Genomic DNA, 23,250 nt, shown 5'->3' on the forward strand with positions numbered 1-23,250 from the left:
AAGAAAAATGAAACCTCAACAAGACCAGAACCAGAAAGCGCATAGCCTTCGTCTTTCAACGTCTCTCCAGCACCCTCTACTGACAAAGCTTAATGTCACATTCAGAGCAAGGAGAAATGCGTGCTAGTCCAGCCCATTATCTCTGAAGTGTGAATTGCTGGAGGCAGTAAATTGGAAACGGACATAATGGAAGAATCCCTGTAGAGGCTCTCTGACCCACGGATTGGGGGCCTAAAGGAAGGGCTAGGTGAAGTCCCTGGAACTTCTCCCCCAAACAAAGACAGCAAACCAGTAAAAAGACCACATCCCTGGGAGAAGCACAAAGATTCATGCCATTGTCAGAGTTGAAAGAAACAGGGGTGGTGAGACCTATCACATACCCCCAACTTAACTCACCAGTCTGGCCTGCACAGAAGTCAGACGGATATTAGGGAATGACTGTGAACCATCATGAATTTAATCAGGTGATGATTCCAATTACAGCTGTTGTCCCAGATTTGGTATGTCTCCCTGAGCAAATTAACACAGCCCTGGTATTTGGCATGCAGCTACTGACCTGACTTTCTCTCTTTGCCAATATGCAAGGTTCACCAGAGGAGTTGCCTTTCAGGTGGTAAGGGCACCGTGTGTCTTCAGGTTGCCTCAGGGCTCCTCTGTCAGTTCTGCTCTGCCATAATACAGTCTGCAGAGGTCCTGATCATCTTAATATCCCACAAAACACCACGCTGGTCCACTCTATTGACAACGTGGTATCTAATGAGCAGTAAGTAACACATACTTTAATTGCCTTTGTAAGACATATGCAAACTAGAAGGTGGAAAATAAATCCCACAGAAGATTCCGGGGCCCATGACTTCACTGAGGTTTCTGGGGATTCCGTGATACAGCGTATGTAAAGATCTCTTCTCCAAGGTGAAAACAAGTTGTACCTCTACAACCTCCTCTCCACAAAAGAGGCATAATGCCTGGTAGCCTATCCGGATTTTGGAAGCAACATATCTCATCAATAGAGTCCCCTGTGAGGCATTAGGTATGAGTAGGGGCCAGAGCAAGAGAAGGCTGTACAGCAGGTTTGGGCTACAATACATGCTGCCCTACCACTTGGTGTCTGGGTTCCAGCAGATCCAGTGATACTCAGAGTGTCCATGGAAAACAGGGATGCCATATGGAATCTCTAGCAAGCATTGGTAGCAGAATTAAGTACAAACTCAACAACATTTTTTATAAATTTAGGCCCTTTTCTACAAGAAACTGTTCTACTTTTGAGAAACAGCTTCTGGTTTGCTACTGGGACTTGGTAGGGACTGATGAGCGCCTAACCAGGGGACATCAGGTGACCATGCAACTTGAGCTACTCATCATGAATGTTACCTGACCAACCCAACCATAAGGTTGGGGTGCACAGCAGCAATCCATCATCATTGGAGTACAAGAGATCAGGCCTGGAAAGGTCCAGAAGGCAGGAGCCATTTACATTAGCAGGTGGTTCCTGTTGCACTGTTTTCTCTCCCTCAGTCAGTGCCTATGACTCCACCATGATGTCCCTACTGCCCAGCTGACTAAGAAAAACCTCAAGCCTACTTACAGATAAGTCTGTTTGCTGTGCTATTAGCTGCAGCACTACATACCCCTGTGGATGAGCTGGAAAGAGAGTCCTGAAGAAAAATCTTCACAGTGGACAGACCCTTGAGCTGTGCATTTGGTTGCTCCCTGTATCTGGCATGAGAAATTGTCAGTCAGACGCACCAACACTAATTCATGCTCAGCTGCTAAGGGTTTGGCTGGATGGCCAGGGACTTGGAAGGAATAGGATTGGAAGGCTGGGGATAAGGAAGTTTGAGCTATTGTAACTTTTTTTTAATCAGTCCTCCTCCATCAATTTTACTCCATTTGGAGCCATTTCATCCATGGGCCCAGTTTGGTTTCTGAATCCTCTTAGATGGGCTGTTAGCCCTTTAACTTCATGATTTTATCTACTGTTAGCAGTCAGAACAGGATGTTAGGTTCTTGCAAACAGAGGCAAATAGTGTAAGGCAACAGTCTCATCTTAGTGAGCCAGTGTATTAGTTTGCTAAGGATATACAACAAAGTGCCACAGACTGGTGGCTGAGACAACAGAAATTAATTTTCTTATAGTTGTAGAGGCTAGAAATCCAGCAGGGTTGGTTTCTTCTGAGGTTTCTCTCCTTGGCTTGTAGATGGTTGTCTTCTCCCTGTGTCTTCACATGATCTTCCCTTGGTGTATATGTGTCTTAATCTCTTCTTCTTATAAGGACACCAGTCATATCAGATTAGGGCCTACCCTAATGAGCTTATTTTAACTTAATTACCTTTTTTAAATACACTGTCTCCAAATATAGTCACATTCTGAGGTACTAGCGGTGAGGACTTCATCAGTGAATTTTTTTTGAGGGATATACAGTTCATCCCATAATAGCCCATAGCCATTATCCTACTGCTAAAACACTAAGAGGAAGCCTCACACATAGTGTTCAAGTGCAGGCGGCAAAGTCTTCTCAAGACAGTTTACTTTTGCAGGTCCCTTGCAGGTCCTCAAAAGTGAGAAGATTAGGTAGGGTCCTGCAGGGCTGCAAGGGAAGAGGAGGGAGCCCATTATGTTTACCTATCTTCTTGAGTTCTGGGCCAATTTACTTAATCCCAAAGTTAGTGATTTATCCATCCACAGTCCTTGGCAGTACTGGACCATGGCAGCCTTCCCCTGTAAGACTTGGAATGTCAAGTCGTAAAGCAGAACCCAAGTTCTAGCCAGCAGGCACTCTCTCAAGGGGGAAAATCAAGGAAGAAACTGCTATATGAGTACATCATTTCTCCTTTCTAGTTGTTAGGAAATGGGGAAAGGCAGGAGTGTGTACCAATAGTCCCCTTTCTACATAAAATCAAATACTAAGAGTGGGAGAAATGTGTCCTTCCCACCAACATTATGCAAGAGGGGCGCTATGGCCCTTCCCTGAAGGGCTTCCCAGGTTCTCTCCAGCTGAGCTCTTTCATGAAACCAAGTGTATTAGAGTGTATTAGTTTTCTCTTGCTGCATAATAAATGACCACAAACTTAGCAGCTTAAAACAAAACCTATTTATTATCTCACAGTTCTATAGTCAGATCCTATGGGCTTGATTGGGTTCTCAGCTTAGGGTCTGTTAAGGCCAAAGTCAAGGTGTTGGCTGGGCTGGGTTCCTATCTGGAAGCTCTGGGGGAAAAGCCACTCCCAATATAGCTCAGATTGTTGGCCAAATTCAGTTCCTCGCAGTATAGGGCTGTGCTCAGTGTTTCCTCGCTGGCTGTTAGCCGGCACAACCGTGGCTAACATCACCTGGCTCCCTTCATCTTCAAGCCAGCAGTGACTCCACTCCCCATTGTCTTTCAGATCTCGGACTTTTGCTACCAGCTGGAGTAAACTCTGCTTTTAAATGGTTGCCTGGTTGGGTGATAATCTCTGTTACCTTAATATCAACTGACTTGGAACTTTGACTATATATGCAATCCCCTTCATAGCAGTACCTAGATTTAGTGTTTGGTTGAATAACTAGGGGCAGGAATTTAGAATTCTGCCTACCACACAAAGAATCCCCATCTTTGCCCTGACCTTGAAAGAAGGCAGTCCTTCTCTACCACAGGTTTCTTAGATCCTAGCCTGGTACAGAAAACAAAGTGTGGTATATGATTCTCTTCTGGAGAGACCACAGTCAGCTCCTCAACTGGTTCATAAATTCCTAGCAACTTTGTGTGAATTAGAAAAAGATGCTCCTTCCTTTAAAAAATTTACTGCCATCTGTTGGAAATTTGTTGTAATAACTATACCAATTTCTACCAGGAAGTGAATGGCACCTCCAAGTATGAACAGTAGCCCTGATCCCAGTGGGATTAGACACACCCTCTCCATTCCAACCACGTGCCCACATTAACTGTTGTCTATAGAGACCTTTTCCCTCCAGAACTCTTCATTCTGGGCCATTCTTCATTGTTTTATTTTGATCTGCTGATGATTTGGGGGAAATATGACATAAAGTGGCCATCAATTGGACTGCATAGGCTAATGAATTAATACTGAGGAAAACGAGAATCGTGACTGGTCTGATCTAAATCTGTTTGGTTATATCCATAAGCAAATATCCAAGATCTTCCAAGGAGCAAACTCTGAAGTAACAGCAATGTTAAGATAAAACAGCAGCAGCTAATGTTACCCAGTACCTATCGCTATACATATATATAGATCATGTATATATATACATGTATATGACATATATATGAGATGTGTATATGTGTGTATATATATATATATAATACATATATATGATGCTGGGGTTCTTGTTCATGGAGTGAAAGAATCAACTTCACAAACACTCAAGGTAGGCAAGCCAGGGAGAGGCTTTTGTTTAGAGAGAAAGTGAGAGGACAGAGCTCCTAGCCCACACCAGGATGAGACAAGAGAGTCCATAGTGGTGCGTTGTCTAGGGAATTTATAGGCAGTTGAGGATTTTTAGCAATGCAGTAAAAGGGCTAGGGGTATAGACTTGTTAAGTGGTCCTAGAATTATCATTTTTGATGAGTAACGAAAGAAATTTGCTGCTCTGATTCCTTCTCAGGAAAGCAGCTTCCCTCTGGGAGCATATCAATTAAAACTATTTGCCCTTCCCCCAAGGTGGGCTGGGTTGTCTGTTTGCTAAAGAGTGTGTTAAGAATCTTACTCCTTGACTTTTTGGGCTGTTTATAGCTGGGCTTGCTTACCAAATTAATCTTTTATCCAGGTTGCAGATTACTTGATTAGGATTAGAGAAGGAAAAACAGCATATAGGTAAAGTTAAAAATAAGCTGGGCCTTTTAGCAGGCTAAGGTAAATTTTACAATGTCATGATCTAATTGATACAGTGAAGTCATTGGCTATGACTTTTCTTTATCTGAGGAACATTCAAACATTCCAGGCCAAGTTGCTCCTGGCCTTTGAGGTTTAACTGATTTCACTGAAGAATGCCTATATTCTTAGTTTGGTATCTCTACCCTAGCGAATTAGTGTGACTCTTGACTTTGGGTATCGCTTAACATGAAGTCATAATAGAGACTTCTTTGCACATTGTTATATTGTTCTGACTGTAATTATCCTGCTTTGCTTTTTTCCGGAGGCCCTCACCCTACTCTGTCTAAACCCATGGTCCCTGTCACATACACACACACACACACACACACACACACACACACACACATATATATATATATTCTCATTTAATTCTCACAGGGGACACTTTTGAATAGGGATTATTATCCCTATTAGGTAGACAAGAAAACTGAGGCCTGTGATATAGTTATTCACCCAAGGTAAGGACAAAAAGAAATTGAGTCAGGACTACCTGTGCCATCTGACCCAAAGCCCACACTCCCAACCACTTAAGTGGAGACTAGCTGAGTGCCTATGCCCTTAATTGAGACCTTTGCTCTCTGCCTCTTGAATAGAAGCCAGAGCTTCTCTGTGGTGAGGTCAATGGCCCAACCTGGCACAGGGAACAAGCCAGGCCTGGCATGTTTTAGTTGTATTTATGAGAATGGCCTGAAGGGAAAAGTGTGGTAGGGAGCTGTTTATGGCTAAAAGAGAAAGATAGACAGTGGGACTTGGAGGAGGAAAAATGGCAGGGCCTGTCTTGTTCACCATGGGGTCTCCTCTGGGCTCCTTAACGGTGCACAGTTAGCATTTGCTGAATGACTGAATGCCTGATCAGCCAGGCAGACAGCATATCTGCGAAAGCTCTGCTCTGTTGCTCTGCCTTTCTGATGTCTGCTCCTGCTACCACCACCTTCTCTTTTCAATAAATTAGCTCATCTGAACTAATTTCAGTGAACTTCAGAACATCCAGTGCGGCAGGCCCTGTGCCCTGCATCTTCTCCTTCAAGTGAAGTAAGAACTCCCTGGTACATTATTTATTTCATATTTGAGAGATGTTTAGGCTGGAGAAAAACATCCACTCTCTTCTGTTTTCTGTTTAATGTTCACCTTATTAGATTATATTTAACAAAAAAAGGAAAAAACTGAAAGTCTTTTTTTTCCCATAGGGAATATAACCTTTGAGTACAGATTTGATGAATTAAATTATCTTGAATAACTTAACTGCAAATACAAATTCAATTGGCTGATTCTTTTGACTACTCATAAGCTTTAAGCATCCACAAATAGAGTAATTGTAGAGTTTACTAAAACCCTGACATCAAAACTGGTTATAAAAGTTACATAGATTTAACTTTTTCTTATTCCTTTTCTGACATCTTCCTGAGGTTCCAATTTTTACATATTTCTAGAGTTTCAGTAATTCTACCAGTTATTATTATTATTATTATTTTTATTGTGGTATCATTAATATACAATTGCATGAGCAACGCTGTGGTTACTAGATTCCCCCCATTATCAAGTCCCCACCACATACTCCATTACAGTCACTGTCCATCAGCTTAGTAAGATGCTATAGAATCACTACTTGTCTTCTCTGTGCCATACTTCCCGTGCACCCCCGCTACATTATGTGTGCTAATCGTAATGCCCCTTCTCCCTCCCTTCACACCCACCACCCCCAGTCCCTTTCCCTTTGGTAACTGTTAGTCCATTCTTGGGTTCTGTGAGTCTGCTGCTGTTTTGTTCCTTCAGTTTTTGCTTTGTTCTTATACTCCACAGATGACTGAAATCATTTGATACTTGTCTTTCTCCACCAGGCTTATTTCACTGAGCATAATACCCTCTAGCTCCATCCGTGTTGTTGTAAATGGTAGGATTTGTTTTCTTCTTATGGCTGAATAATATTCCATTGTGTATATGTACCACATCTTCTTTATCCATTCATCTACTGATGGACATTTAGGTTCCTTCCATTTCTTGGCTATTGTAAATAGTGCTGCAATAAACATAGGGATGCATCTGTCTTTTTCAAATTGGGCTGCTGCTTTCTTAGGGTAAATTCCTAGAAGTGGAATTCCTGGGTCAAATGGTAATTCTGTTTTGAGCTTTTTGAGGGACCTCCATACTGCTTTCCACAATGGTTGAACTAATTTACATTCCCACCATCAGTGTAGGAGGGTTCCCCTTTCTCCACAACCTCACCAACATTTGTTGTTGTTTGTTGTTTGGATGGTGGCAATCCTTACTGGTGTGAGGTGATATCTCATTGTGGTTTTAATTTGCATTTCTCTGATGTCTAGCGATGTGGAGCATCTTTTCATGTGTCTGTTGGCCATCTGAATTTCTTCTTGGAGAACTGTCTGTTCAGCTCCTCTGCCCATTTTTTAATTGGATTGTTCACTTTTTGTTTGTTGAGGTGCATGAGCTCTTTATATATTTTGGATGTCAACCCTTTATCAGATCTGTCATTTATGAATATATTCTCCCATACTGTAGGATGCCTTTTTGTTCTATTGATGGTGTCCTTTTGCTGTACAGAAGCTTTTCAGCTTGATATAGTCACCATGTCTTCTTTATCCATTCATCTACTGATGGACACTTAGGTTGGTTCCATTTCTTGGCTATTGTAAATAGTGCTGCGATAAACATAGGGGTGCATATGTCTTTTTGAGACTGGGCTCCTGCATTCTTAGGGTAAATTCCTAGGTCTGGAATTCTTAGGTCAAATGGTATTTTTATTTTGAGTTTTTTGAGGAACCTCCATACTGCTTTCCACAATGGTTGAACTAGTTACATTCCCACCACCATTGTAGGAGGGTTCCCTTTTCTCCGCATCTTCACCAGGATTTGTTGTTCTTAGTCTTCGATGCTGGCCATCCTTACTGGTGTGAGGTGATATATCATTGTGGTTTTAATTTGCATTTCTCTGATAATTAGCGATGTGGAGCATCTTTTCATGTGTCTGTTGGCCATCTGAATTTCTTCTTTGGAGAATTGTCTGTTCATCTCCTCCGCCCATTTTTTAATAGGATTATTTGCTCTCTGGGTGTTGAGGCATATGAGTTCTTTTACATTTTGGATGTTAATCCCTTGTCAGATATGTCATTTACAAATATATTCTCCCATACTGTAGGATGCCTTTTTTGTTCTGCTGATAGTGTCCTTTGCTGTACTACAGAAACTTTTTAGCATGATGTAGTCCCATTTGCATTTTTTATATTGTTTCCCTTGCCTGAGGAGATGCGTTCAGGAAAAGTTGCTCATGTTTATATTCAAGAGATTTTTGCCCATGTTTTCTTCTAAGAGTTTTATGATTTTACCAGTTATTATTTTTATACCTTCCTAGAGTCTTTGTAATTCTACTAGGCCTGAAAGAAAAAGAAAACTGTCTCAGAATAAGCTGAGGTTGCAGGTTCTGGCCAGAGACATGAGATCAGGTTGCACAAGTATGAGGATTCAAAGCTGAGCTACTGATCATTTGCCTAGCGCCAGCTTATGGTAGTTTTTCTTGTTACCTTATGGGGCTTTTAAGTCTCTTTTTTCCATATGCTTTTTTATTTAAAAAACCTAAAAACTTAATTATGGAGAATTTCAAACAAATACAAAAGTAAATACAATAGTATATGGAATTTCCATGAACCCACTGCTCAGCTTTAACAGTTTCAACTCATGGGCACTGACTCTCCTCCCTTATTATTTTGAAACAAATCCCAGACATTACAGAATTTCATCTGAATTATTTCAGTATGATTCTCTAAAAGATAAGGACTTTAAACCACATGCCATTATCACAATTAAAAATTTTTTTATAATCATTCCTTAATATTGACTATCCAGTATATTTGTATTTTCAATTTGAATAAATGTCCCATAAATGCCAACTAAAAATTTTTTTTCAGTTCATTTGAATCAGAATCCAATTAAGATCTATATGTACTGGTTTTTATACAGGTATCAATTTTTGAACCTTAGTGTCTTAGAGATGATACATTCAATTTTTATATGGCCATTAATACCTGAACTGTTTATTGTTCTTTCATTATGATATATTGACCTGATATATTAAAACCTAGCTATTCCATTATTAATTTATGATTGGTAAGGTCACTGAAGTTTCATACATACCCTTTTATGCCCTGACCCTGACAAAGGATCTCAGGCCTGGTTGCACTTAGAATCTTGGGGGTCTTTGATGGCAGTGGTGATAGTAAAATACACATAATATAAATATTACCACGTTAACCATTTTTAAGCATACAGTTCAGTGGTATTAAGTACACTCACATTATTGTATGACCAGCTCCCATCCACCTCCAGAATTCATCTTACAAAACTGAAACTCTGTGTATATTAAATACTAACTCCCATTCCCCTTCCCTTAGCCCCTGGTCACCACCATTCAGTTTTCTATCTCTATGAATCTGACCCCTCTAGGGACCTCATATTAGTGGAATCATACAATATTTGTCATTTTATGACTGGCTTATTTATTTAGCATAATGTCTTCAAGGTCATAGAACCCTGATTTTTGCAGTGTCACTGCACTTACAGTTCCTTGGATCTGTTCTTTCCTCCTTGCACAGATAGAAAAGAGTTCATATTTATGGCTTATAAATAAAGGAAGAATAGAAGAGACAAAATATTCATATATTAATACTCTCCTACTTATAAAAATCACCCAGATTATGCATATCAATTCTTATCACCTTTCTCAGATAGTACAACTACCTTTTTGAAGACTTCATTCATATATGAACTTTCTTCTTTTGAGTATCTTATGGAGTCACAACCATTCCCAGACACTTCACTTACACATAATGATTATATATTTTAGGGTGCTCAAATTGTTACAGCCTGGACAGTGACATCTGTGTCTTTGTGACACTACTTGACATCCTCGAAAATATCCTTGCTTTCGGGCATCAACGGCGATGCTTGTAGACCCATCCTGAGTTTTTCTTGTCTCAAGAAATGGAAACAGCTATTCTCGGACAGCTCCTTGTTATTTTAATAGTAAGTAGTATAAGATACCAACATCTGGTCATTAGTGATATACATGACAGTTAGCCGGGTGGGACTGGACCTCACTTGGTAGTGACAGAGTTGGAAGAAATTTTCAAGGTATAGGTTCATATTGATCTTTACAATTTAACATATCGCTGCTGTGCCCTGTCCTGTCTGTGGATTCCTGATCACACTGACAGCCTTTCGAGGCTGCCCTTACCGCTATCCCCACCGTATAGCTGAACAAACTGAGACTGCAAGAAGTCAGGTAACTTGCCTAAAATCACCGCAGGTCGCAAGTGCCGCGCGGACCAGCTGTGTCACATTTCAGAGACTGAGTTCCCACAAGGCCCCGCCTCAACCACTGCCTGCCCTCAATAGAACTTTGTCATTTGCAAAGATTTTCCACCAATTTGGACTCCCAAGACAGTGCCTTCCTAGGCCTAGGTAGGTTAAAGAGAAGAGAAAACACTACACAGATTCTTCTTTTCCACCTGCAGGATTCAGGAGGGAGAATGACCAGGAGAGCCCTCCATGAGAAAGGCCTGAAGACAGAGCCTCTCAAGAGGCTCCTTCCCAGAAGGGGCCTCCGAACAAATGCCCGGCCCAGTCCCGCGGTGCCGCCGGACACCAGAGCGCCTGGGGGAGGAAGCAAGGCCCCGAGGGCGCCCAGGATGATCCCCCAGGGAAAGGGCAGGTGAGCCGGCTCCCCAGGCAAGGGGAGGCCCTTAGGCCTCTCTAGGCCTCCCCAAGATCCAGCCACCCACCCGTGCCCCGAGGGTGGAAAGAACTTCCTGGCTAGACAGCCGCCACAGGAACGTGGGGGGCGAGCGGCCCGAGCCCGCCCGGAACCTAAGGTCACGGCACCCAGCGACACTTGCACGATGAGCCGGCCCACCGGCCCACCAGCACCCCCAGTACCGGCACGGCTTCGGGCGCACTCGGACCACCCCCAGCGCCTGAGCCGCTTGGCAGCCGGACGCCCCAGCTGCGCTGGAGTGTGGGCTGGGCACCAGGGTCCCAGGGCTCACCTCGCCTGCGCCCGCGCTCCCACTCCGCTACCGCCCGGTGCGCGCAGGGCGCAGGCACCCGGACCCTGGGAGGGGGCAGCACCAGAGCAACGCCCCGGAGCCCGCTGGCTTCCCACCTCTCGCAATGCGGGGCCATGCCTGTGGGCGGGGTGGCACCCGGGCCCCGCAAGGCCTTCAGCCCCCGCCCCCACCTTTCCGACCCCCACCCTCCCCTACCCACTCCACCCCCTCCCACTTCCACCTCCAGCCCCACCCACACCCCAATCCTTCCTACCCCTGCCCCACTCTAGCCCTACCCTTCCTTCCCCTACCTTCTCCTACCTTCTCCTACCCACAGCCACCCACACCCCACACCCACTCCTACACCCACACCTCCACTCCCACCTGCAGCCTCTTCCACCCCAGCAGGCCCACAGATGTCAGGCACTGGCGGGGTTACCTCAAGCACCAGAGGACTTGCAGCAAGAGCTTCCAACAGATGCCAACCTTGCCAGTTCCCTGGGAACCCAATGGGCCAGAGGCCTTTTCTGCCCAGGTGCCTGCCTCAGGGTCTTGCACTGTGCTACCTACGTGGAGATGGGGAAGGCAGCCTGGACTCGTGGGGAAGGCCCAAGGCTTCTGGTGCAGCCCTGAGCCAGCCCCAGCACACCTGAAGAATCTCCACCTGGAGAAGTCCCAGGGCGAATGAGCTGCTTTAGAGGTCCAAGGGCTTTCACCAAGCTCTTGCTTCCCAACTCTACTGCTGGGTCTGTCACACTATGAACTTATAATGTCTCCATTTATTGAGGGCTTACTCTGTGCCAGGCCTTGTGTTTTATAGGAATTATTTCGTTTAATCTTATAACATCCCTGTGACCTTGGTGTTCTCAATATCAGCATTTACAGGAGAAACTAAGTCTCAGAGAGGTTTAGGAATCTGCCCAAAACTACACAGCCAGTATGTGGCAGAACAGCATTCAGACCCAGGTTCCCTTCCACAGCCTGACTTTCTGCACGCTTCTCCTGCAAGTTTGGCAGGGCATCACTCATGGAGCATCCATTTTTCTTGTGGTAATTACATAAAACACTTTGTATGCTAATGTGAGCAGACAGTACCTGAAATGAAAGTTTTTGCACCAGTAGTTGAGGTAAAACTTGAGACTGTCATAGAAATTTCATGCTAAGGCCAGTTCTTCAGGCTCAGCCCACAGACCCTTGAAGTGACCCCTTCTCAGACCTCTGCTTTTAGACAGTTGTTGACCAAGGAAGCTCTGCTCCAGGACCAGCTCCAGTGTGGAGCCTTCTTGGAGGCCAAGGAAAATGGCCTCTCCACAGTGTACTAGCCCACGTGGTTGCTTGGGAAGCTCATCCAGTTCCTCTGGGCTAAGGTTTCCAAATTCCAGCAGATATTAATCCTCAGGATTTAAGAATGAAAAATTAGAATTCTTGGGAATTCCTGAAATCATGTTATTCATGCATTTTTCAAAACATTATTTTAATTATTAGTAAGAAATACACATTTAGTAGTAGTTTCAAAAGCTGTAGACTATAGCAAATACTCAAAAACCAGAAAATACAGGCGAACATTATTGGGTAGTATTTGAATAACAGAGTGTTTAAATCTTCAACAAAATTAACTGCACTACACAATTAAGGACTTACTTGTTTCCAAAACTTGATATTTCTTAGGACATCATTCCTAGAATTTGTGTAAGGCATATGATGCATGTAAACTGATTAATATTATGAAAATGACTCACTGTTAACAGCAGACAGGGCCACAGATACACTTTTAATATGGCAACAGCTACAAAAAAGACTAATCATATTGTCACCACTTCTTTCTAATGTGCTCCTGTCCCAAGTTCCAAAACTGTGTACCTTAACCTTGGACTCTATGTGCCAGCATTACTTGTTACTTGATGTCATTGGATTCTTTCAAACCAGGAATGCCTCTATGCTTATTGCTAAGCATTAATTCTCACAAGAGAATTGTAATACTTTATATGTTGTAAATGCTTGATAGATGTTGATCTGTGTAGTTATCATCTGCTGTACCTACCTCACAGGGTGGTTGTGAGGAAGAAAGGGAAGTTGTGTAATGGAAGTGCTTTCTAAGCTGTGAAGTGGTACCCACATGCTTCTCTTTCCACTGGAGATGTCAGAAGCTACTGGAAGACATTGGTGTCACCTCCAAGTAAGAGGCCTGAGAATACTTATGATGTCCATAGAAGGTAGCCGCATTGAGGAGGACATGGCACTATGATGACCTGGAAAAACAGGGTTTAGTTGCAATCAAGTACACAAACTCTGGCATCACCTTGACTTGGGGGACATTTGGAGGACAGGGGAAAAGTCGATTTTCAGAAGGAGGATTTGGAGAAAGGACAGTGTTAAGCGGAGCCTGCACCCTGGAAGTTTAATAGGGATTGAATCAGGGGACAAGGACTTTCACAGAAGGAGTGGGGAGGTTGTTGAAGCCTGGTCTCTGGCTAACACAGTCCCATTAGCCAGAACCAGCCTTCCTGCTCCTGCTGTGTGTGCACCTATGATACTCATTCCTGCTCATATTGTAGACCAAACATGGATCAGAGGGCTTTCCAAAGGTGATCTCCTGTAATCCTGACAGCAGACCCATCAGAGAAATACTACCACTACTCCCATTTTGCAGATGAGGGCTAAGAGTCTGGCAAAGTCAAGTCCGTTGCCCAAGCCACATAGCCTGTATGTTCTGGATATATGGACAAGAGTCCCAGACCTCAGCCCTTGCCAGGCTGCCTCAACTCACCAGGTGCCAGGTGCTGAGCTTGAACAGGGAAGAACGAAACACAAATTATGAGGTTTAGCACCAAAGCAGCCTCCTCTGTTGCCTTCTGTGACAACTCTCTCTCCCCATATTACTCTGCTTTTCTGGACACTCTTTTTTTCCTTCCAGGGATGTTTTTCTCTGCTTAGCCTTTAAGCCTGGGTTCTCTGGGCCCCATCCTTGGACTCTCTTCTCTTTCTTTTGCACAAGACTATGAGGGATCTTTTTTATGCCCACAACTTCAGCTACTGGTCCTCTCTCATTCTAATCTTAGACTGCCCCTCTGAGCCCCAGCCTGAACCAGCCAACTGCCTCCTTGACATCCCCCTGAGCTGGGGATGAGGTTCCAGGCTCCCGACCGAATTCATCATCTCTCCCTTAACAGATCTCCTGAGTTTCCCGTCCTCCTTATCATGGCCTCTTAGTTTCAAATGCTGGTGTATCGGTGGGAAATCCAAGAAGCCTTCATAGACGAAACCTCTTGAATCAGTTCTTGGGGCTACAGATAGACTGTAGGGTGTGTTCTCTGAGAGCTGCCAACAGTTTGGGGGTGAACTTGGAGGGTGGAATTCATCATTTCATCATCTGTCTGCTAAGTGTCTAGCAGTGTGCCAGGTCTAGTAGCAAGGATGGAGATACATTCGTGAGTGAAACAGATGGGATTCCTGGCTTCAGGGAGTCTTCAGGGTCTTCAGGGTACTAGAGAAATGGACATTAAGCAATCCCAAAATACAAACTTACAAACTCTGATAAGTATCATGAAGGAAAAGTTCAAGGAAAGATGAAAGAATGTAATAGATCTGTATTAATTTGGGGGTGGGGTGTGAAAGGTCATTTTGAGAAAATGACAATTACTGTATCCCTGAGAATTGAGTTGGGGGAAGAGAATTCCATATGGAGGCAACAGTAGGTGCAATGGACAAAGGCCCAGTGTGGGAAAGAACTTGGTATATTGGGAAAACTGAAAGGCAACCTATGTCAACAAGCTGAGTGTGCTGGGGCATGTGGTCAAGATCAGACTGGAGAGGCTCACTGGGGATGGTGGCAGGTGCCTTCTGAGCCATAATAAAGAGCCTGAATTTTTTGGTTTAAATTTGTATTTGGAAATAATTTCAAAATTACAGAAAAGTGAATAATACAAAGAACATCTGTATGACCTTTACCCCAGATTTACCTGTTAAAACTACTTTCTTTCTCTATAATATAGTATATACATGTGATTTTTATTCTGAACTATTTGAGAATAAGTTGCATACATCATGTTTCTTTACCCCTAAATGCTTACAACGTGTGTTTCCTACCACAGTACAGTACAGTTATCCACTTCACTAGATTTAGCACTGATAATATGTGGTATCTGATTTACCACCCATTTTGTCATTTGTCTCAATATCCTTTATACAGCATTTCTCCCTCTAGTCCAGGATCCAGTCTAGAAATGATGAATTGCATTAAATTGTCACTTCTGTTTAATCTTATTTAATCTGGAATGTTAACCTTTGTCTTTTATGATGTTGACATTATGATAGATGCAATCTTCCTCTTTAATCGAATGTCCCTCATTTTGAGTTTCTCTCCTGCTTCTTCATTATTAGATATGGGTCATGCACTCCTGGCTGGAAGACCGCATAAATGTTATTATGTCCTTCTCAGTGTGACAAGAGGTGTATAATGTCTCTGCTTCTTCTTAGGGCATTTAATTTTGTCTGATTTCGTCAATATATAGTTACTATTTTTCTGCTGTTGCTGATAAGCAATCAGGGAGATATGTTCAACCATGTAGATATCATGCTCCATAGATTATGAAATAGATGAGATCTAACATCTGTGGCTGGTGCTTGCCTGAATCAAATCAGTCTCTATCACCATGGTCACAAAATGATAACTTAAACTCTAGCTTTCCTGTCACTTGACATTCCTCTGCCCATTCACTTATATATTTATAGTTACTAACCTTAATTATTTTGGTACTCAAGTTGTCCCAGATCTGGCCAGTGTGAGCCCCTTAAAGCTAGAAGTCTGGATTTTATCCCAGCTTCAGTGGAGTGGCATGATTGAATTTGCATATAAGACCACTCTGACTGCAGTGTGAGATGCATCATAGGGGCAGGGGTGAGGAAGCAGGGAGACCTGATAGGCTCCTGTGTAGTTCAGGTGGAAGGTGTGGTTTAGACTAAGGAGTGACAAATATTACGAATGGAATGGATGAATGTTCAAGAATGTTTGGTTGTAGAATTGGCAAGACTTAGTGGTGGCTGGAATATGTGAGCCATCACAGAGGGAGGAGTCCAGAATGCCCAGAGCAGCTGGGTGGACGGTGGAGATGGTTACTAACGTGGGGAAAACATGCAGCATAAGGGGGTTGGGTGGGATGGGTGTTTTAGACAGTTGAGTTTGAGATGTCTTTGGCATCCAAGTGAAGTGTCCAGTAGACAGTTGGACATATTATTCTGGAGCTGGTGAGAGAAGTCCAGACCAGAAGAAAATGTAGGATTTCCACATGTGGATGATTTTTCAATCCATGGTCCCGGATGAAATGATGTCAGAGGAGAACATGTAGTGAGTACTGAGAGGCTACACTGAGAATCACTGTTTGGGTTGTAGAGGTGTGTGGCAGGAGGTGGCAATGAAGAGGTCTGTTGGGGCCAGATCACATGAAGCCTGGAATGTCAGGCCAAATCCTGAAGACTATGGGACCCACTGAAAGATTCTAAGTAGGTGAGTAACAGGGTATGAGTGGAGTTCTAGAAAGATTGTTCTGACAGCCAAGTAAAGAAGGTTTGGAGGTGGCTAATGCTAAGGTCCTTTCTGAAGTGTATCTGCATGTCTCTTGCCACTGGAGATTGCTCAGATGGATCCCTTTGCCTAGGAATACCCTCTCCTTGTTCATCAGGGCACAAAAGTGATGATTAAAAAGCCTGAGGTAATGTGACAGTAAACCCCTATCTCCCCTCCTCATTTTGTTGGGAGCCACACAAGTTGCATCTGGAAACTTTTCCCAGCCAGGTGCAGCGTGGGTGTGAGTGTGCATGGGCTGGTCCCTGAGGTTTTCATGAGTCTGTTTGGGCACCATGAGCCTTGATCCCAGAATGCTTTTGTTCACTGTGCTCTCTGTCAACCAGGCAACCGCCCATTCACACCTGTACGTTGTCCTCTCCTTACCCCCACACGTGCCAAGGGAAGATGGGTTGAGTCTGGTTGAACATTCTAGTGCATCCTCTACACGGGTAGCACTGCACAGCAGGCATGGAGTCCTACCTAGAGGGTATCCACAGCCCATTTGGAGACATAAATAACTAAGGCATAATTTTAAAAGGCAAGATTATTGATTATTTCTAGTTGGAGAAATCAGGGAAGGTCTCCAGAGAAGGTGGCATTTAAACTGAGCTTTGGGGTAGAGCGGGCTATTTTCTATTTCACAAAAGGAATACTTGATTATTCAGGGGTAAAGAAGAAATTAAAAGAATTTCAAAGCCCCACTCACTCATATATTATTAACATTGTCAACACGACCATTATTGGTCACATATATATCCCATTAGGCGGACACTCCACGATCATTCCTCTTGCTCTTGGAATGATTCATTCTAAGCCTCATGACATTGGCTTGGGGCCTGTGCCTGGGAAGTGAGGACAGTAGCAACTTGGAAAGAAATGCAACTCAGGAATCAGTGCTTGAGCCCATCCACTCATTCTTTCCTTCAGAAAACATCATTAAGTAATGATGCCACCACATCCCAGGCACTGAGGGTATGATGATGTCAGGACATTGTTCGCATCCTGAAGACCTCAAGTCTAATAGAAAGGGAGTCACAAGTGAAAACCATTTATCATAGAACACACATAGGTGTCACCACAGAGGCACAGTGTGTACAAGACGTGGTGCTGACATAGACCAAGGAGCTCCAGGTAGCTGAGGGCTTGGGAACAAATGAGCATACCAGGCAGGGCAATAGCAGTGAGAAGGGGGAGGGCTGAGGACATGTGTCAGAGGACGAAGTTCCCGTGGAGAACAGCTACACACTTCTTTGCCCACAAGCTGGAAAGCACATCTCACCTACTCTTAGGCTTCTGATGTTTCTTTTCCTGTTTTCCATTTCAAATATTTCCTTTCATCCATGGGGGGAGGGGTTTATGCTCTTTTCTAAAAATCTTAACTTGCATGCTTCATTCATTCATTTTTTTTCTCTTTTTGACATTAAAGCATTTACTGCTGTTAATTTTACATCTGCAGATAGCTTTGAATGTATACTTTATAAAAATTATTTTCAAAATAGTCTGTTTTTTATTCTTAATTTACTTCTTGTCCCAAGGTAATTTGAGATGGTATTTATGTTTTTCAATTTCCAAGTAGTACATTTTATATCGTTAGTTGTATAGCATTTTGATAAGAGACCAAGTTCTAAAATTTCCACTTTTCCAAATTTACCAAAATATTCTATGTAGCTTTATTTATTGAATTTTGTCACTGTCCATTACACTTGACAAGAAGGTATACTATTCATTTTCCTATTTCCTACTATTTGTATGTTTGTATCTTCTATGTCCTTATCTATTTTTTGACTTCTTGTTCAGAAAATGTTAGAGTATTTCCAATAAAATTGTTTCTCATGTATTACTAAATATTTCATCTCATGGATTTTTTTTGGTATCATTAATCTACAGTTACATGAGGAACATTGTTTACTAAGCTCCCCCCTTCACCAAGTACCCCCCACATGCCCCATTACAGTCACTGTAGATCAGCGTAGTAAGATGATGCAAAATCACTACTTGTCTTCCCTGTGTTGCACAGCCCTCCCTGTGGATGTTGAATTTTGTCGAATGCTTTTTCAGTACCTATGGAGATGATCATGTGCATTTTGTCCTCCTTTTTGTTGATGTGGTGGATGATGTTGATGGATTTTTGAATGTTGTACCATCCTTGCATCCCTGGGGTGAATCCCACTTGGTCATGGTATATGATCCTTTTGATGTATTTTTTAATTCGTTTTGCTAATATTTTGTTGAGTATTTTTGCATCTATGTTCATCAGGGATATTGGTCTATAGTTTTCTTTTTTGGTGGGGTCTTTGCCTGGTTTGGTATTAGGGTGATGTTGGCTTCATAGAATGAGTTTGGGAGTATTCCCTCCTCTTCTATTTTTGGGAAAACTTTAAGGAGAATGGGTATTACGTCTTCTCTGTATGTCTGATAAAATTCCGAGGTACATCCATCTGGCCCGGGGGTTTTGTTCTTAAAGTTCTCTAAAAACTTTAAGGAGAATGGGTATTATGTCTTCTCTGTATGTCTGATAAAATTCCGAGGTACATCCATCTGGCCCGGGGGTTTTGTTCTTGGGTAGTTTTTGATTATGGCTTCAATTTCTTTGCTCGTAATTGGTTTGTTTAAATTTTGTGTTTCTTCCTTGGTCAGTCTTGGAAGGTTGTATTTTTCTAGGAAGTTGTCCATTTCTTCTAGGTTTTCCAGCTTTTAGCTTATAGGTTTTCATAGTAGTCTCTAATAATTCTTTGTATTTATGTGGGGTCTGTCATGATTTTTCATTTCTCATTTCTGATTCTGTTGATGTGTGTAGATTCTCTTTTTCTCTTAATAAGTCTGGCTAGGGGCTTATCCAGTTTGTTTATTTTCTTAAAGAACCAGCTCTTGGTTTCATTGATTTTTTCTATTGTTTTATTCTTCTCAATCTTATTTATTTCTTCTCTGATCTTTATTATGTCGCTTATTCTTCTGACTTTGGGCCTTATTTGTTCTTCTTTTTCCAATTTGAATAATTGTGACTTTAGACTATTCATTTGGGATTGTTCTTTCTTCTTTAAATAGACCTGGAGTGCTATATATTTTCTCTTCGACCTGCTCTCGCTGCATCCCACAGAAGTTGGGGCTTTGTGCTGCTGTTGTCGTTTGTCTCCATATATTGCTTGATCTCTATTTTAATTTGGTCATTGATCCATTGATTATTTAGGAGCATGTTGTTAAGCCTCCATGTGTTTGTGAGCCTTTTTGTTTTCTTTGTACAATTTATTTCTAGTTTTATACCTTTGTGGTCTGAGAAGTTGGTCGGTAGAATTTCAATCTTTTTGAATTTACTGAGGCTCTTTTTGTGGTGTAGTATGTGGTCTATTCTGGAAAATGTTCCATGTGCACTTGAGAAGAATGTGTATCCTGCTGCTTTTGGGTGTAGAGTTCTGTAGATGTCTGTTAGGTCTATCTGTTCTAGTGTGTTTTTCAATGCCTCTGTGTCTTCACTTATTTTCTGTCTGGTGTGAGTGGTGTGTTGAAGTCTCCTAGAACGCATGCATTGCATTCTATTTCCTCCTTTGATTCTATTTGTTAGTATTTGTTTCACATATGCTGGTGCTCCTCTATTGGGTGCATATATATTTACAATGGTGATATCCTCTTGTTGGACTGACCCCTTTATTATTATGTAATGTCCTTCTTTATCTCTTGTTACTTTCTTTGTTTTGAAGTGTATTTTCTGATACCAGTACTGCAACGCCTGCTTTTTTCTCCCTATTGTATGCATGAAAAATATTTTTCCATCCCTTGACTTTTAGTCTGTGTATGTCTTTGGGTTTGAGGTGAGTCTCTTGTAAGCAACATATAGGTGGATCTTGCTTTTTTATCCATTCTGTTACTCTGTATCTTTTAATTGGTGCATTCAGTTCATTTACAATTAGGGTGATTTTTGAAAGATATGCACTTATTGCCATTGCAGGCTTTAGATACGTGGCTACCAAGGTTCAAGGGTAGCTTCTTTACTATCTAACCGTGTAACTTAACTTGCTTATTAAGCTATTATAAACACAGTCTGATGATTCATTATTTCCCTCCCTTCTTATTTCTCCTCCTCCATTCTTTATATGTTAGGTGTATTAATCTGTACGCTTTTGTGTTTCCTTTGACTGCTTTTGTGTATAGTTGATTTTATTTTTTGCCTTTAGTTAGTATTTGGTTGGTCTGCTTTCTTTGCTGTGATAATTGTTTAATCCCTCCTTCATATTTAAATGATGATCATGCTGGATACAGTATTCTTGGTTCAAGGTCCTTCTGTTTCATTGCATTAAATATATCATGCCACTCTCTTCTGGCCTGTAAGGTTTCTGTTGAGAATTCTGATGATAGCCTGGTGCATTTTCCTTTGTAGAAGACCTTTTTTCTCTCTCTGGTTGCCTTTAATACTCTGTCCTTGTCTTTGATCTTTGTCATTTTATTTATGATATGTCTTGGTGTCATCCTCCTTGGGTCCCTTGTGTTGGGAGATCTGTGGTCCTCCATGGTCTGAGAGACTATTTCCTCCCCCAGTTTGGGGGAGTTTTCAGCAATTATTTCTTCAAATACACTTTCTATCCCTTTTTCTGTCTTCTTTTTCTTCTGGTACTCCTATAACGCAAATATTGTTCTGTTTGGATTGGTCATACAGTTCTCTTAATATTCTTTCATTCCTGGAGATCCTTTTATCTCTCTGCCTCAGCTTCTCTGTATTCCTGTTCTCTCATTTCTATTCCATTAACGGTCTCTTGCACCTCATCCAGTCTGTCTTAAGTCCTTCCAGAGATTGTTTTATTTCTGTTTTCTCCCTCCTAACTTGATCCTTTAGCTCTGGCGTATTTCTCTGCAGGTCCATCAGCATGGTTATGACCTTTATTTTAAATTCTTTTTCAGGAAGATTGGTTAAATCTCTCTCTCCAGGCCCTTTCTCAGGGGTTGTCTGGGTAATTCTGGACTGCCTTTTCATGGCAATAGAGGTAGTTGTAGGCAGGTGGCATGTTTGTCAGCTGGGAGAACAAAGTCCCTTCCTGCTTCCTAGTCACCCTGCCCCTCTCTGCTGCCTGTGTCGGTTCCCCACACACCGGGAGCAACCTTCAGGATAGCCCTGAGCCCTGAGGGGAGAGGCAGGCACACCAGGTGTGCTCTCCTGAGAGAATGGCAGCCCTTCGCACCCTGACCTGGCTTCCTCTGCCTGTGCTAGGCAGCCACATGCCATCGGCTGCCCCTGGGTCTGGCCTGGGTGGCTCTGTGCTGGGAGGAGACTTTGGGCAGCTGCTGTGGGTGTGGCTGCTCTCAGGATGCTCCACCACTGTAGCAGAGCTGTGCCAGAGGGGGAATGAATGGCAGGCTGTTTATTGCCATGAGGGACTTCAGAGCTGCGCTGCCTCTCAGGGGGCTGGGGTGCCCAAAGCTCCTCAGAATTCCCAGACTGCTGGGCTGAGTGTGCTGGGACAATTCCATCCAGCTGTGAGGCCCCTGTCCCTTCAAGACTTTCAAAAAGCACTCGTTTTTCTTTTGTCGCAGGGGAGCTGGCTGTGGAGACCCGCTCGCAGATTCTACTTTTCCGTTTCCCTAATATCCAGCACACCATGCAATGTATGTCTGCATTCCCAGTGCAGATTACTAGGGCTGGTTATTTAGCAGTCCTGTGCTTCCACTCCCTCCCCACTCTGACTCCTTTCCTTCCACTGGGGAGCTGGGGTGGGGGGAGCCCCCGGGTCCTACCGGGCCGCAGCTTTTATCTTACCCCCTTCATGAGATGCTGAGTTCTTGAAGATGTAGATATGGCCTGGCTGTTGTACTGTATCCTATGGACTGGACTGTGTTTTAGGTGTAATTGTATTTGTTGTATTTTCAAAAATATATATGGTTTTGGGAGGAGATTTCCACTGCCCTACTCACACTGCCATGTTGGCTCCTCCCTCCCATCTCATGGATCTTTATTATTTAACACATGAGAAAGTAAACCCCTTCACTGTTAATTATACCTTTTGGAGAATGAGGTTCAGAGCTCACATTCTGGAGTCAAGACAGATGGGATTCAAACTGCAGCTCCACCATTTATCAGCTTAGATTTCTTATCCATATAATGGAGATGACAATATTGCCCTTGTTTAGTTGTTGGATTAAATGAGATGATGAATGTAAAGCATTTAGAATGCTGCTTGGCATTCAGTCAGTGCCCGATAAAGCTAGAATTCACCATTAAGATCATTGTTACCTTGCCTCACTCACTATTACTACTGGCTTTTGAGGTTTCTGCTGTAGAGACAGAGAAAAGGTCTTTAGGAACTTTGTTCTTTTTTGCAATCCAGTACACATTTGATGAACAGAATGCTTCACATAGAATACTGTAAGTGATTGTGAAAAACAGGAAGGAAAAAATGGCTGACAGCTTCCCAGCATGCAAATACATAGTAACACACTTTAGTTTTGATGGCGGAATCACTGGGTCAGCCATGCATTGGCATGTATTAGAGGCACACTCTAATTTTGTAGGGGATAGGGGTGAACAGCAGGTGGGATGGGAGGAAGAGAGAGCCCAACCTTTCCCTAGAGGTTGTATCAAACACCATGCCTCCACCATCCCCCCAGACCCTCAGATCCCTTTTACCAGCACTGTGATCCTGGATTCTGTAATGTTTCCTTACCACTGGCTTATACCCTCAACCTTCAGAGGCTTGCTCTTGGACACTAGAGGTGCTTCATCTATGGGAACTTTTATGTCCCCCCACCCTCCCTTCCCCAGAGGGTCTTATAGCC

The 23,250-nt window shown here is 42.8% G+C and overlaps 1 protein-coding gene and 1 long non-coding RNA gene across 2 annotated transcripts in view; one reads left to right on the plus strand and one right to left on the minus strand.

The window, feature by feature from the left end:
- BCL7C (BAF chromatin remodeling complex subunit BCL7C) overlaps positions 1–10,613 on the plus strand; it is a 32,949-nt gene extending 22,336 nt beyond the window's left edge. Inside the window, exon 6 of the mRNA XM_073215303.1 lies at positions 10,398–10,613. Coding sequence (XP_073071404.1) covers positions 10,398–10,598 — 201 coding nt within the window. The 3' untranslated portion in view covers positions 10,599–10,613. The remainder of the gene's footprint in view (positions 1–10,397) is intronic.
- LOC140844065 (uncharacterized) overlaps positions 774–23,250 on the minus strand; it is a 67,574-nt gene continuing 45,097 nt past the window's right edge. Inside the window, exons 2-3 of the long non-coding RNA XR_012122228.1 lie at positions 12,024–13,177; positions 774–8,261 (exon numbers count right to left, since the gene is read on the minus strand). This is a non-coding gene — a long non-coding RNA (uncharacterized lncRNA). The remainder of the gene's footprint in view (positions 8,262–12,023; positions 13,178–23,250) is intronic.

Source organism: Manis javanica, chromosome 10 (assembly GCF_040802235.1).
Source record: "Manis javanica isolate MJ-LG chromosome 10, MJ_LKY, whole genome shotgun sequence".
NCBI classification, from domain to species: domain Eukaryota; kingdom Metazoa; phylum Chordata; class Mammalia; order Pholidota; family Manidae; genus Manis; species Manis javanica.